The sequence below is a fragment of the Pundamilia nyererei genome, unplaced genomic scaffold (genome assembly GCF_000239375.1).
Source record: "Pundamilia nyererei isolate P.nyererei 1_Seehausen unplaced genomic scaffold, PunNye1.0 scaffold00279, whole genome shotgun sequence".
In the NCBI taxonomy this organism is placed as follows: Eukaryota; Metazoa; Chordata; class Actinopteri; order Cichliformes; family Cichlidae; genus Pundamilia; species Pundamilia nyererei.
The window spans coordinates 217,329-233,479 of record NW_005187680.1 but is presented as its reverse complement, the minus strand read 5'-3'; the positions used below and the strand labels follow the sequence as shown (position 1 = coordinate 233,479).

General features: G+C 38.1%; 1 protein-coding gene across 1 annotated transcript in view; it reads right to left on the bottom strand.

Annotated features, from left to right (window-relative positions):
- Positions 1–4,915: 4,915 nt before the first annotated feature.
- rbbp8l (retinoblastoma binding protein 8-like) overlaps positions 4,916–16,151 on the bottom strand; it is a 21,784-nt gene continuing 10,548 nt past the window's right edge. The window contains exons 4-14 of the mRNA XM_013915264.1: positions 15,575–15,670; positions 14,926–15,038; positions 14,658–14,733; positions 14,291–14,475; positions 14,167–14,210; positions 12,001–12,077; positions 10,308–10,974; positions 10,113–10,209; positions 9,930–9,997; positions 9,644–9,791; positions 4,916–7,188 (exon numbers count right to left, since the gene is read on the bottom strand). Coding sequence (XP_013770718.1) covers positions 7,133–7,188; positions 9,644–9,791; positions 9,930–9,997; positions 10,113–10,209; positions 10,308–10,974; positions 12,001–12,077; positions 14,167–14,210; positions 14,291–14,475; positions 14,658–14,733; positions 14,926–15,038; positions 15,575–15,670 — 1,627 coding nt within the window. The 3' untranslated portion in view covers positions 4,916–7,132. The remainder of the gene's footprint in view (positions 7,189–9,643; positions 9,792–9,929; positions 9,998–10,112; positions 10,210–10,307; positions 10,975–12,000; positions 12,078–14,166; positions 14,211–14,290; positions 14,476–14,657; positions 14,734–14,925; positions 15,039–15,574; positions 15,671–16,151) is intronic.

Below are 16,151 nucleotides of genomic sequence, written 5' to 3'. Positions count from 1 at the left end.
ATATAAATATCAAGACATATTTTGAGGCCTGTCCAGGCTGTGCTTTGCCTACTCTTGGGACACTAAGTTGGATAAAGAATTAAGAAAACGAATCAGTGGATTCCCTACATGCAGGTGCTGGGCAACAGTACTTGAGCCCCAAGTATAAAGCTTACCAAAAAGGAAAGTTTGAAGCCTAAAATTAAAAGTAGAGTCCTAAACCCAAAGTGGGAATTGGTTCTACAGGAGAGTCTTCTGATAGTTGAAGGCTCTGTCTCCCATTCTATAGTTGGAAACTGGGAACCACAAGTAAGCCTGAACCCTAAGAGAAAAATGCTCCATTGGGATAATAGAAAAACACACAATAGAACATTATGAGAAATGGATGGGGCTCCCGATAGAGCACGATTTCAATATTATTGAAACTGTGAGGTATCGTCTTGAGGGAGAACAGAACAAAATACAGTGTCCACTGAAGAGCTTTGAAATGTTCTTCACAAAGATTGGAGAACTATTCACGCAGACTACTTAAAGAAATTACAAGACAGCTTGCCAGAAAGAGGTGATCAGAGCAAATGTTAACTTTCAAGATAATTATAATTGTAAATTGCCTCATTTATTGTATTTTCACATGTCCTTACACATATTTCAATAAATGGCTGCACCTATTTCCTCCTATCATAGCAAAACATAAAGAAATAAAGTGTACCTCTAGTCTTTTGCACAGCATTGTATATTTCACAAATTGAATGGATCGATTTATTTTAACTATGTATATTTTCTGTGACCAGTTTCGGAGTCCCTGCAGATGTTCTCTTCTTGTTATAACACAGTTCTTCATTCCCATTCCATTTTGCATAATTGTAATTTCCCTGTTCTTTGATCTTTATAGATTTCCTCCTTATGCTGGTTATTTTTACATGTGTTTTGAAATAACATTAAACAATAGTTTCAATTTATTCAAACCCATCTTGTACCCACACATGTGCACTCAGAATGGCTGCAGGTTACAGGTTGTCACTCTGTGGTGATGAGAGGTTTGGGGTAGGGGGAGGAAGAAATATTGCAAAAATATTGCTCTTACTAGACCCCTACCACTTGCTACTCGATGGTTACTTGATGATGTAACATACTCTTGCAATATACACTTATTTACTTACTGTGAATAATACTGTATCAGTTAAATAGAACACAAAAATATAATTTTAGTCATGTCTGACCATGCCGAAGATGGGGAATGGGAATGATGATACCGATAACATATGTTTTAACCAATCCTGAACAGAAATTGCCATTAATTTGAAAAATTTGTTTATTCTAAGTATAAAAAAAATAATAAAAATAAATAAAAAGTCATCCAATATGTCCTTACTGCTTTATTTACTAAGAGTGCAGTGTGACAGTCAGATCCACCCCTCACTTGTCACATCTGGTTTCAAAAAAGCAAAGTGGTGAAAACATTCAGCTCAAGGCTTCAGCAGGGACTTCACAAACAATGAATGATGCCACAGTGACTAACCCTAGTTCTCTTAAGTCTAGCAGTGTTAGCAGTATCAGCAGCAATATTGAGAGTTAAAAAACTCTCAAAACTGTCTAAATTCTTTCATCTTTAATAAAATGATCAGTAGGGCTAGCTCTACCAGGTGTAAGAATTAAGTTTAACTTCCAAGCATCCATGAAAAACATAATTTCTGAAGTTTAATGGAGTTAGAAGTTAGCAAGGAGTTAGCTTGCTAGTTTCCATCTAAAGATGATATGCAATGTCTGAGTGAGGGAATTCTGAAAAACTAAAACGTACAACTCTGCTATCACTTCGGACATAAGTGAAGTGAAAACTAAAAAGCAGATGTTTGTATGATAACTGAAGTTGGGCTAGCTGGTATTTAATGGTGTGCTATGTGGTGGCTAGATACAGAGCTATGGTTAGGATAATATAAACACATTAGCACAGTGAAGCTGAACTTTTATCCCCACAATAAAAGTCAGCATGAGAGTTCCCAATGGGCAGAGACAAATGCAACTGGATGGCAGGAAAAAAAAATCTGAAAACCATCCAAACTTCAGTCAAGAGATCACTTGAGATGATCCATCCCCAGCATGAGGTTAGTCATTATTGATATTCTGCTGTTTAGTCGCTGTTGAAAATTCCTGATCCTCAGCTTAATTCACCCATTCAAATCTTTCTTAGCCTCAGAGTGATTCTTTTCTGACCTATTCAAATGTAATTCCGTCAGGTATAATTACATACTGTCATGGTCCTGGTTCGGTGACCCAGCGCTTTAAGTTTATTATTATCATTTTCTAGTTTATTATTATGATGATTATTATTGTTTCAGTTCTCTTCGGTCTGCCTCTGAGTCTGCGTCTGTATCTCTGTCTGTCTAAGGTGTCACCCCTTCTGTTTGTGAATCTGTCTGTTCAGGTCAGCGTCTTGTCTGGTTCCCTGTGTCTGAGTTTCCTGTTTTATTGTGAAGGTCTGTGTCTTATGTGAGTGTGCTCAGATTACTACTCCCTTGCCTCGTCAGTTCTGATTTCTCCCAGCTGTGCTCTCCTTCTGTGTCTCATTCCCCTCGTTACTTCCCATTGTATTTAAACCCTGTGTTTCTCTGAGTCAGTGTCGCGTTGTCCCTCATGCTGTGTCTCACTGTGAGTTTTAGTTTGTTGTTTCTCAGTTTAGTTTAGTTTGTATGTTTTTCCTGCCAGCCAATAAAGCTGTGACTTTGAGTTAACACCTTGAGTCTGAGCGCCTGCATTTTGGGTCCACATCTCCTGCCTGGCACACAGCGGTTCATGACACATACAGGTGTAATTATTGTAATTATTCAGATCAAAAACCCAGACAGGCCAATTGTGATCATTGAGTATTTTAGTACCTTGTTCAGATTAAATAGAACAAGATGAAAAGCATTAACACACATTAAAAAGACAACCTTAATGACCTTAACACAGTGTAGTTTGGACCTGGAAGCAGGCTTTATATGTCATAACTTGACACCTGATGGTTGTGAACAAAGAATTTCAGGAGAATCAGGTTTGCATGTATCTATGTATCTATGGAGAGAGAGAGATGCCATGAGTGAATGACATATCATTTCACTGATCCACACAACCTGGATATACAGCAACGGCTGTTATTCTGACAGGAGAAGTGTAGTCGGATCATAACAAAGAGAGGGAAGGTAGTTAGTCAGAATTGAGAGGATCGAACTACCAGAAGGCAACATTGCAGACACAGAGGACAGCTACAAGTACCTGGGGATCCCACAGGCAAATGGGAACCATGAAGAGGCCGCTATGAAAGCTGCAACCACCAAGTACCTGCAAAGGGTCAGGCAAGTCTCGAGGAGTCAGCTGAATGGTAAGAAACACATTTTGGCTATCAACACCTACGCCCAGCCCGTGATCAGGTACTCTGCTGGGATAATAAGCTGGCCAAAGGAGGAGATAGAAGCCACTGACATCAAGACCAGGAAGTTCCTGGGCATGTTCGTTGTCTCATCCTGGACCATGGTACTGACACTCATTAATCCCCGGCCTCCTTCTTTCTGCTTAGCGTACCCCCTCAGGGTGTTGGACATGGGCGACCGCATGCTCAGTGAATACCTCAGGCAGCAGAAACCCAAGAAAGAGGCCCCTCTGGACAGTATGCACCACCAGCAGATGGAAGTGGCTGACATCCAGAAATCCTACCAGTGGCTGGAGAAGAAGAAGAAGAAGACAGCCGTTGTGATAGATGTAGTGTTGCAGAATGACAGCAACATCAGGAAGAAGAAACAGAAGCTGCAGAAGTTCCAAGGGCTCAGAGAAGAGAAGATGTCAAGGGTGAAGGTAACAGTGGCCCCAGTGATAATGGTGCAGTGACTCCCAAGCTAGGCGAGTGGCTCCAGCAGATCTCAGGAACAACATTGGAGATCTCTGTCCAGAAGAGCGCAGTCCTAGGAACAGCAAAGATGCTGCGCAGGACCCTCAAGCTCCCAGGCCTCTGGTAGAGGACCCAAGCTCAGCTCACGGAGTGCAGTCAGGGCTTTGAACTAGGAAGCTCACAGGCTAAGGAATGACTAATCTGTTGCGACTCTGTCAGACAGTGTTGGGGTTGTGCTTCCAAAAGTGTGTGTTAATGTGTAATGTGTTATACATTATTCATTAGTCAAGGTTAAGATTAGTGAAGCCAGAAAATCAAAACATATTCTGGGTATCTTGAATTCGTTTAATCGGGAGTACAGCCCCTTGATGTGGGTCTCAGGTTCTTTACACTAAGTATCTATTTTTAATGTAGGACTTTCCTATGCTAAATAGTTATTCTTTAATTGGAGCTTTATTTTTATTTGGAACTTGTTTTTTTTAAATTAGTAGTTAGCTCCTGGGCTCTCTTGTCCAAATGATGTCTCTGTGTTGAAACCAGAATTAGCCTGAGCAGCGAAACTAAAACTTCAGCATTTAATGTTTGTTTCTGGTCTTAAAATACAACGTCTCAGTTCACATTAAAATGAGGGTTACTGCCAAAAAGAAAAGGGAAGCATAATCTCACACTGAAATAGTGTAAATTTCCATCCATCACTTCCTGTTGGGGAAATGTGACCATTAAACCAGTTTCGCCTGAGCAGCTAGAACAAATCTAAAATTTCTTGAGCAGTCTTGAAATGATCAGCTGTATTGCACTTCTTTCTTGTTTAGATGGGTTTACATGATACCATAACTACTATCTGACAGTAAGTTAAGGTTCATCAATGAGGTCGATCAATGGAGCACAGCCCTTTTGCATAACGTCCCTAAGAAAACCAAACATTAGATGTAATGCTCTATTTGACTTCTATTACATATTCTATTTCCTGTTATTTGTCCTGTGTGTGTGGCAGGTGATTACTAAATTTATTATGGTGCTAAAATATAATTAATCAAACCGGACCAACATTTAAGAATGGAAATTTATTTCAACATCAGTAACAGTACATTCATTAAAAGGTTTCTAACAGTGTAGTATTGTAAAAAAATACTCTCAACAGCACATCGTCTAACTTGACAGTTTAAAAGTCAGAACATAGCAGTACACTTACAGTAGGATAGTCAATCACATTTTTTTTAACCAAGAGATGCAAATGGCAGGGAAAGACCACTGACCATTGATAAAATACCATACTTAATGGACTATAATGGCATCAGACACACATAACAGAAACAGGAGAAATCAATATGACAGCATTAGGACTGCAAATCTGGGTTCATACACAGGGACATCTAAAAAATGAAATGAAGGAAAAATAAGTAGATTTGAGATTAGTTGACTCTGCCAGTCCATCCATTTTTATATCAATACAAAATGGACTCAGTAGCTTCACAGTGCTTTATCACAAGAGTTTCTTTAGCTGTCTCTCTGCTTTTAACACTTCCCATCTATCACCCAGCTAAGCAAAGGTTGTTGTCACAGCTGTTAGTGGAAAGTTCATACTTGCAAAATATGTGCTGTCTGAAAATGAGAAAAGAGGAAGAGGAACTTATTTTACTCTTCGGACTTTCTTTCTTATATTCTTCTAAGTTAGTCACATAAGAGGATTTACGTGTTTTTTGTTTTTTTTTTAGCCAAGCAGTGACGGGCATGCCAGGACATTTAGACTGAAGTTCTTTAAGCATTAGCAGCGCAGACCGTGTTTTGTTTCGCTCGAAGATGAGGAACAAAAGAGAATTCTGCAGATTTTAGTCCCTTCAGCTGGTCATACAGGAGGGTGTTTGGCACTGTGAAAATGGGTTGGTAGGTGTTAGAAAATGTTAGAAAATGGTTGACTTTCTAAGCCTGACTGTCAGGCTGGACAGTTTTCCACCCAGTTGCTAATAGCTGCGATATACCCTGTGCTTACATTAAAATTTCCACTCAGACCACAGCAAATATGAAGATTTTAGCTCCATGGTGACATGTGGAAAAGACTTATTCTGATAAAGAATGTCACATGTTTGTATTATTTGTATTTATTCTTTGTGCACAAATCTTTTTCATCATTTTAGACTTAATGCCCTGGTGAAAATGAAACCTTTGTGGTTTACTAACCAAAACCAACAGCCACTTATATAATACTCTGCTAAACATTAAACTTCATATATAACAGCTGGTGAAAAGGGAAGTTGTAGAGCTTTACAACCCACTGCTCTAAGAAGGAAACATGGCCTGAAAAACCTGAACTAGTTATGACCACAGGGATGTTAAAAATATAACGCGGCAGAAAATGGTGGAGTTTGGGTGAGAAAGTTGCAAATACAAAAGACTGCTACAGTGTGTAGCTCTTTTGAAAAGCACACCTTCTGTCAGAAAGGATGTTTGGTACCAGGTGCCACCTCAGCTTGCTTGACCCAATCTTAACATTAGCCAGTGTCCTATGGAAGTTGGCATACTGCTGCATCCTCACTGTCAGTCAGGGCTTTTGTGTCATGCTTAGTTAAACCCCACTCTCTGGAAACTAATGGAATGAATTCCCTTTGACAGAAGTTTTACTGTGTCTGCTGGATGTTCACAATGCCTATGTTCCTTAGGGGCAGTTGCTGCCCCCAAGTGGACAAAAACTTTAATTTACAGCTGATAAAAACAAAACAAAACAAAAGAATTTTGGCAGAAAAATTCAGTTTAATCAGCAGAAGCCCATTACCAAATAGTCTTTGACGACTGGATCACATGACTACTTGGATGAAAACAGTTACTTACTGCAGATAATAATAACCCGATGGTGTAGATTCTGTTACTGTAGCAATCTGGAGTTTTTGTTAGAATTTAGCAAGTAAAATATTCATTTTACGGCTCACAACTGCACTGAAAATACAGTTTTAATTTGCCATTCTTATCAGTTTAATATTTAGCCACAGCAGAGAGCTGTTCTAAGGAAATGAAGATCTATACCCACAATGTACTTCCTACCACGCAGAAAGCTGTCTGTGAAAGTAACAGAGAGTTTACCAGCTAAAGAGTCAGATACTTCCCTTAGCAATATGTGGAGAACCAGAACTAAAAAAACTATCCGGCTAGACTCAGAATCAGATTGGCTGATGATGGCTGCACTCTGTTTCTCCCCTCTGTAAATTATACCTGTACTGGCTTGTTGTACTTTCTACTCTGAAATGGTTAATGAAGAGTTCTTGCAAAATTACCAAGTCAGTGTGACATCCTCTTTATCTAGGGCTTTTCCTCTGATCTCATTGTGATTTTGAGCTTCCTCTCTCGATGGTTGTCTGGGGGGAACAAAAACAGAAAGCATTTCAGAGTGCTTTTTTTGTGTGAATGACAAATAACAGAATTAGAACTCAACAGAAAGTAGTAGTTCATGAGAAGGTAATAGGTTTTCAACTTAAAGAGAGGTCGGATCCTAAATCATCAAAAAACCAATCTGGATATGTTGGAAAAAATCTGTTTGTCAGACACAAGTGCAATTGAGACATGAATGGGAAACAACTGGTTGTATTTATGCCATACTCCAACAGGGCGAAAGACAAAGAAAGTAATCATTCTAACTGACATGGTGTCACAGCGGGGTGCGCCGGTGTGTTTTTTGAAACAGGACCCAAAAGCAGATGTGGACGAGGAGTTGCAGGTTTAAACAGAAAGCGATCCTTTATTTGGATGATAGCAGGAGTTAAACATGGAACCCTAAACAAACTAAAAAAAACACTAAGAAACAAATACTATTAAGTTCTATGACAATGACCAAGCCAATGGTGGAGATAACAGACAACCTGACCACGACATTCAGAAAACAGAGGACTTAAATACACACATGAGGTGATCAGGGGAAGTGGAGACACATGAGAGCACAGCTGACTCAAATGAAACATAATGACAATACAGGGGAGAGTAACACTAACTACAATGAACAAAGAACACCAGACTCCTACAAAATAAAACAGGAAACACTGAGACATAGACATGGAGATAAAACATGACATGAACTTAACATAACCACATAGACATGAAACATAGACGCAGGAACCAGGAAGACTGGGTACAAGGGGAGATGACAGAAATAACTAAGAAATAAGGTCTGAACAGCAACCTAGAAATTAACTAGATTGAAAATGAATACAAAAATACATAAAACTCAAACACTGGGTCACACGACCTAGTACCGTGACACATGGATTAAAAACTATCAACATTTTTTTCAGAAAAGTACTTTTTCTACGTTTTTTACAAAAAAAGTACATTTTTTGTTTGAAACATAGGGTTAAGCTTAAGAGCTGGGGTTGGGGCTATGCCAGGTAACGACTACTCTCTGGAAAGTGATAAAATGGTAGCTTACTACCACAGTCTGTTGATCTTTTTGATTAAACAGGCTGCATAGTGCAGTAAACACTTATTTCAGCCACTACTACCATATTTGCCTGAGTATGTCTGCACAATTATAAAGACCAACTCTTGGACCATCGCTTTGTACCAAGCTGACCAAAAGTATAAAGTTTTCCACTCTATGCCGTAGTAGTGTCTCTTTTTCTTTGTGACAGTTTTCATCACATCTCATCAAAACCCGCATAACATTTGTGGTTTGGCTTTATTCCTGATTTTTCAGGTATGATGACGCATCGGCACACTCTGTAACTGGTTAACTTGTGCTTGAATCCAAGTGCGTATAGTTTAACTCACTTAAATGGTGCATCTAGGGAAACAGCCTTCCCTGCTTTTTTCACAGACATTGCGTCAGATTTGATTTAGATTTTAGAAAACTGAACTGTCAATTCAGTATTGACTTTTCAGAACTACAGAGCTAAAATACCAGAAAAAAAGAGACATAAATGCTCTGCAATCCCTTAGACAGCAGGCGATCTGTTCGCCCTACTCTGACCAAAGTGTACTATAGTGAAACATCCCTGTTAGATCTCTGGAGAGCTATTTCTAAGAAACCTTTGAAAAAAAGAGAAAAGTATGGCGTAGTGATTAGTATGGAGCCTTATACTGAAGGTGATACAATTTACTATCCACATTGTCTTTTTGTTGTTGTTTGGTCATTTGTTGCTGTGTGTGTTTGTAAATAGATAAAATTAAGACATAAAGGTGACAGTTGTTGAGAAGGTTTTCCATCCATGCATCCATCCATGGCCAATTTAGAATAACTAATTAAACTTTTAATTGATGTATCAATTAAAACTTCCTCCCATAGTTCAAAGATGTGGACTATGGAAAACAACCCACACAGGTACTGAGAGAACATGCAAAATGTATGTACGTCTGTATGGTGTAAGGCAGCAGATACAAAACTTATGCACAGGCTGACAGACATAAAACTCTAAAAATATTTAGAAATGCAAAATGTAAACAATGACAAACAACAGCAACAATAATAAAAAAAATAATTCTGTCAATTTATTTAATATAAATTGCCAAGCCAAAGATATGGTGTAAAAAAGGCCGAAAGAACTACATTGATGATGACCTAAACTTAAACCTATCATTTTAGTTCTTTTTGACGTTACTCTCCCATTTTTTCCTAATTATCAAATGTATTTTCATTATCAAAAGTACTTTTTCTCTGACATGTAGGGTTAGAATTGGGGCGAGGGGCACAGAAGTCAAAATGTATGTAGACCTGATGAGGTAAAAAAAGGAAAAAAAGAAATCTGTTTAAAGCCCACACTCAAGACAGAGATAACAAAACTGAAGAAAGGAAAAAATATCTGAAAATAAACAGGTGATTACTGCTGTCTGTGTTGGAATCTCTGTCTGCATCTGTCTCCACAGATGCCCTTTTCCTTTTGGAGCCCTGATTGCTTTCGTGTCCTGACCGGCTGGCTTCCTCGTCCTGCTCATCAGAGCTGGTTTCTGGCTCATCTGTCGCCGAAGATGTCTGTTAAAAAGAAAAGGATGCACAATTGTTCACAAAAGAAAGAAGTGTATATAAACTAAAGTCAGCTGTTTTTGGTTGTTGTTGTATTTTTTCAATAAAAATTGTAATACAAAATGAGTTAATGTGCTAACAAATTACCTTGCCATTTGATGATAAGGAATCTTGCTTTTGTAGAGCTGGGTTCAGAGTCTCCAACACCACTACTGCTACAAAAACATAATAAAAACTATTCACTTGTGCATTGTCAATTTTTAGTAACCTTGGTTTAAAAGCAATATTTGACTGAATTTCAGGAAAAATCACAGAGACATCCTACTTTACCTGGCCGTAATGATAGAGTGAGGATAGGCACCTTCTTCCCCTTGCTTTCATCTGTCTTTCCATTCACCTCCTCTTTCTGATCCTGCTCTCTGACTACCTGCAGGTAGAACATCCCCACACCATGAATTTAATTTGCCCCCTCTTTACTTCAGCCTCTTCTAATTTTGTTGTAAGAAGTAGAAGACCTTAAATTACCTTGTGGTTAGGATCCTTGTCAGGTGCTTGCTCTTCTGTCGTTGCACATGATGATGAAGGAATGACAATAGATGAAGATGATGATTCTGCTATGTCTGCAGAAGAATTTGTGTTTACCTCCAATTCAGGGCTCTTTTGAACTCTTGTTCCATCTTGTAAGGCTGAGGATGAATCACTTTTTGGCACTTGACTGGATATGGACTTCCCCCGATCAGATAAGTCCAAAGGCCCATCATTTAACTCTTTTAACCCTTCTTCAGACACCCTCTCAACCTTGGGTAGCAGGTTTTCCTTTTTCTCTGTTTTCTCTGTGGGCTTTGTTTGAATCTCCACATATTCTGGCAGATTTGTCAATCGGAAAACCACAGTTGGCTCTCTGGCAGGGGGCTGAACGCTGCTCTGCTTAGGAAACGGAGGACTAAAAACCTGCCTTCTGGGGCTGGCCTGTTGCCTCATTGGGTTCAAGCTGTGAAAATGTTGTGAGTGTGGATTGGGTGAAGTTTGCACTACTGGATTGGTGCCGGCAGTAATCCAATCAGATGATTCAGATAGAGACCAGCGAAGAGAACCAGAGTTGCTGTTGATTGCTTGAGGATGTCGGGCGACAGGAGCATGGACAACATGTCTGCCGGGTCGCACATCTCCAGCAGCTGGGACAGAAGATCTCCTAAGCAGAGAATTAGTAGGCATGGAGGAACACTGGTCGAGTCCTTCAACATTTTGAATTCTAAGGTATGAGAAAGAAAGTCAAGTCTGTAGGAAAATCTTTTGGCAGTTAAGGTTTAATTGGTAATGTGATGCAGTACTTATTTTTCTTCAGTAATGATTAGAGCAGAAGCTGCCTCTTGCCTTGTTATAGCTGTAATTACTGTAAAAATGGATGAATGGATGGATGGATGGTTGGATGAGGACAGTGGTTCCTAAATGGTTTGGTGTATGAGGCTATGAGGCCGTAACATGTTGCAACAGGTGCACATCATGAATAAAATAACTAATGTGTTAAGGAGCTCCTGTAAAATGAAACCCAACTTCATTTTCACAGTTCTCAGATGGTAAGAATTAGGTTTGTGTGACACATCAATAGCCCCGACTGGGAGCACAAGTATACTGTCCCAAGCCCAAATGTGTTATCTGAGGGAAGATGTTTGCTCAGGCCAGGAAAACTAAAGAGGCCCAAATCTTGGACAACTAAAGTCCCGAATCTTAAGCAGAAGTGGAAAGATTATTTGTTGGATTGGTTGAAAGTGTCAGATAAGGCAGTGGTGGGAGGTTAGGAGGGGGGAGGTTCTATTGCAAAGTAGAATAAACCTTATAAAACAGCAGCAAGACTCTTGTTATTAAAATAAGAAAGGAAAATAAATTGAGCTTAAATTACCCCATACAGATGTTGGCATAATGACTCAATACAAGAATAAAATTGTAGTGGAGTGAATGAGGGAATGTCTGAAAGGTGATGTAGTTTTTCATTTTTGGCAAGTAAAGCATGCAAACTGTAAGTTTTGTGTTCTCCTTAACCTTTATGGATCAATACTGGTGCAGAAATGTGGGAAAGTGTAATATTCAGACTCTATATGTAGAAAAAAGTATTGACTTTGGAGCACATAATCACTAATTTGATGAATCTGCTGTTACTCACAGTACATATCCTCATACAGTGGCAGATTAGCCCATTTTGTGATTTCCTATGTCTTACCTCTTCTCTCCAGCACGAGTCACAAAGTGTTCTTTCTTCCATGACGGCAATGTGAGGGCTGACAATGGAAGAGCATCCTGTTTGAGCAGAGAAGGGCATGCAGCAAAAGAAGTCACCATATTACATTAACCAATGTTTTGTCAGTTCAGAGAACAATTTGAATTATCCTCAAACATTTTTGGTTTATCTAATTTGTAAATGCAAAATCTGTAGCTAGTTAGCTTAGCATAAAGAAAAAAAAGAAAGAAAAGAAACTAAGCTAGTACCTAGGTAGCTGTCTTTGTACCCATCACAGAATAAATAGAATAAGACAAAATATGTTAATATTTAAGGTTGAGGAGAGCTAGGATTTCACTATTTTCAGTCTTTAGCTTACTGTGTGCACTACCTAAAGCAACATTTTGGCTCGATTTTGAGAATAATGCTTTACAGAGGAGACCAGAAAATATAATGTAATCAGTCTGATTCATAGTATTTCATGTGCTAAGCTTGTACAAGTTGCAGGTAAAAGGCAATGAGAACTTCCAGAAAGAAAGGGAACAATCATAAATCTATGATGTGAGACTCAATGACGGAGTGTTGTAAAGAAGCAGTGTACATGTGTATAGGCAGCTTCTTATTTAAAGTGTCATTGTTAGTGTGAAAATGGACTAATGGACTTTTCTGTATTTGCTTTTTCATTACTGAGCTGCGTCACCAAGTACAACCTTATATTATCATAATAACCAGCCTATTGCCAAAATGTCCTTTGGAACCTGTAACTAAAATGTTAGCTAAGCTTAAGAAAAACTCCACATAGAGGGGTTAGGTACAACACAGTCTTACAAGTTCCTTCATACAGTATAATGATGGTGATATGAAAGCAACACATTTTTTGACATGTGGCTCTATCAACATCTGTTGCTCAAATGATTTGGAAAATCCACTGAAAACAGACTAATACTGACGGATAAAAAGAAACATAGCTGATCTTTCCCCTCACTCAGTCAGAGCAGATGGCTGACCAAGTGTCTGCTGAATGTCTCTTTTCATTAAAAGGGGGTTCTTCCTCCCCGCTACTGCCAAGTGCTCTTTAGTATTGTAGGGGTTTTAATTTGTAATATAAAAGGCTTGAGAAAAATGTTGATGTTAACTGGTGCAGAGGAAAAAAACTAATTACCAATATAAATATAAATAATGATAAATTTAAGCATTCATCTTAATGAAAAAATAATTAAGGTGAACAATACATCTTCTTGTAGGGTTTTATATGTTCAGTGAGAGACTGAAAAGCACCACTGCACGACACAGGAAATCATTCCTGCCTGTGGCCATCTCCCTGTACAACATATCCACTTAACACACTGTTTATGGCAACAGCTACACCCTTTTTGCACATGTTCTTCCTTTTTCAGCTATTTATTAATAAGTGACCTTTATGTATATATATGCCTGTATATATTGTGCTATTCTTAGTTAGTGTATTGTCTGTCTTTGTTAATGGTTGTTTATAATGGAGCACTGTAACGAAAAATAATTTCCCCTAGGGATCAATAAAGTATTCTGATTCTGATTCTGATTATAACCCATTCATGGTTGGTCAATGGTAAGATGAGGGATGTTTGGCAGTTCTACATCTCTTATTTATCTATCATGTATGCATAGAATCATAGATACAATAATAACACTTGAAAGCTTTTTAAGACATCTTAGAGCTAATGTTCCATCACTGGTTACTGGGTAAGTTGTTGTCACTAACAGTGTAATCGTACAAAAAACAACTTAAACATGTGTGTCTTGATTTTAGCAGAAATACATTTTGCTTCTTTTGAGCTCAAATATCATTAAATTCCGTAGAAAAACACAACAAGTTTTAGGTTTTGCCACATGCTTCTCTCATGTAATTCAAATGGCATCACTGTCCCTTAAGATGATGGAAAATAAGCATACATATTTTTCTGGTGGTAATTGTTTCCCATTTGTTCTCTTCACTTTAATATTATTTTAGATCTTATATCTAATTCTTTCATACCTATCTGCAAATTTGGATTATTTACACTTGGTGCTACAAATTGTGATATGAATCGTTTTGCTTAATAGAATAGTGCAACTAGCAATTAATTGAATACTGAAATTGATTATTATTCAAAACAAATGTATGATAAAAATATGAAAAAACAAACTTACAAACTGGCTTCGGTTGATTCCTCTTAACTGTCTGCCTTCAGTTTCTGTTTGATCAAAGCCAGAAACTGCATGAATTTATTAAGTAAGATGACAGAATATAATCACCACTATTGTTCATTTTTACCTTCAGTTTTCAGTTCGACATCAGGCTTTACTGAAATGTTGCCATCTGCTGGCTTGTTGCTTGGCCGGCTGGTTGTTGTATTGATAAGGGACAGGATTCCAGATGCGGGTGAAAGGGCAGGGGAAGAGTTGGGCTTGACCTCTGTGGTGGTGCTACTATTAGAAGAGTTGTCACTGTGACCTTTGCTACACAAACACAGACACAGGCACAGAATGACGACGGTTTTAAATTTTGTCATGCATCAAAAAAATACAAATATGCCTAAAACAATGTTCCTCATAAACAGAAAATACTAATATAAGATGTATCAGCATTATTTTTAAATTAAAGATTAGAACAACCATATCGTTAAATAGCATCTACTCACTCAAGTGCTGCTTTTAAGTTTCTGTTTTCATCTTTAAGTTTCTTGTTCTCTTTTTTCAGGTTGTTCATCTCTCCAGCTTCAACACAAGCAAATGACATGATCAGAGTACACATCAATAGAATTTTCCTTAAACAGCATTTTTAGTAGAAAATAAACTGGGGAAACAATAATGATGTCAAAGGTTAAAGAACAGACAGGAAATTCACTGTAAAGGAGTTTCGTAGAGATGCAAGATGGATAGATGGATTATTGAGTAAGAACAGAATACCAAGTAGAGAGATGTGCTGGAGACTCTGAATCTGGGAGGCTTCAAATTCCTGTTGTCTTCTCTTGGCTACCTCTTGAGTGACCGTACATCTGTCACACAGCCCAGCCCTAAGCCTGCGCAGGCAGGAAGAAGTCACTTAGTAGCACACCTAATAACTAGACTGATGTGATAGTAGCTCACATTATGCAATAATTGAAATGAGTTTTTTTTCTTTGACAAAACTAAAAACAGCTGTAATTAGTCATTAGTTGGGTTAGTTGGTTTTTGAATTGCCAGTTAACCTAACCTCAAGCATGTCTTTGGATTATGGAAGTAAGCCAGCAGAAGGCACCCCTGTGGAGTGCTGGTTAGGACTGCAGCTTCATAGCAAAATGGTCATGAGTCTAAATCCAGCATGTTGCCTTTCTGTATTAATCAGTCTATATTAATCAATTTACACAAAAACTAGAGAGAACAATTTTATATAACTTACAGTTACAGGTAATTAATAAGTACCTGTTGAATTTTGATGCTAATTTTATGTTATATGCGATCTCTTTCCAATAAAAAGAAATTACCATAAACATTAGATCACTTTTTGTTAGTGAGCAAACCACTTTATTTCTAGTGTTTTATACAAGAAAAGAAAAATGCAATGTAACATTGATACCTGTTTTCCAGAACCTTAATGTTTTCGGTGAGTAATCTGTGTTGTTCTTTCATCTGTTGGTTTCTGGTAAAAAGTTCTTCCATTCTTTTTGTGTCACTATTGACGCAAAAGAACACAAGGTGGTTAGGCTTCAATACTAAAAAAATGTGTTTCAAAAAGATTGTATTTCCTCATAGTTTAAATATTATCGTAAGCTTGTATTTCCGTACCAGCCTACATAATGTTCCTCTTTCCAAGAGAAAGGTAGTTATGTTATAAATGTAAGTTGTATATGCATCATATAGGTTATTATGGAGGTGGATGGAACAATGGTCTTTCATTATGTTACGTCTCTCTTTACTTGTGTTCCAGTCACTGAAGCAGTGTAGGTAGTTCATAAGAGAGGTCTGTATCTTCATTCTAAATATTTGACATTCAAGGGCGAGTAGTACTATAGGCAGAAACATGGATGTGCCATGGGGAAACATTACAGAGCGACTGGTTCAGGATACCACCAAATAAGAAAGACATTGTGATACAGAAATTGGATCCTTTATCATCTAGCGTAAGTGCCACCACATGGTTATGTTTTTTTTTT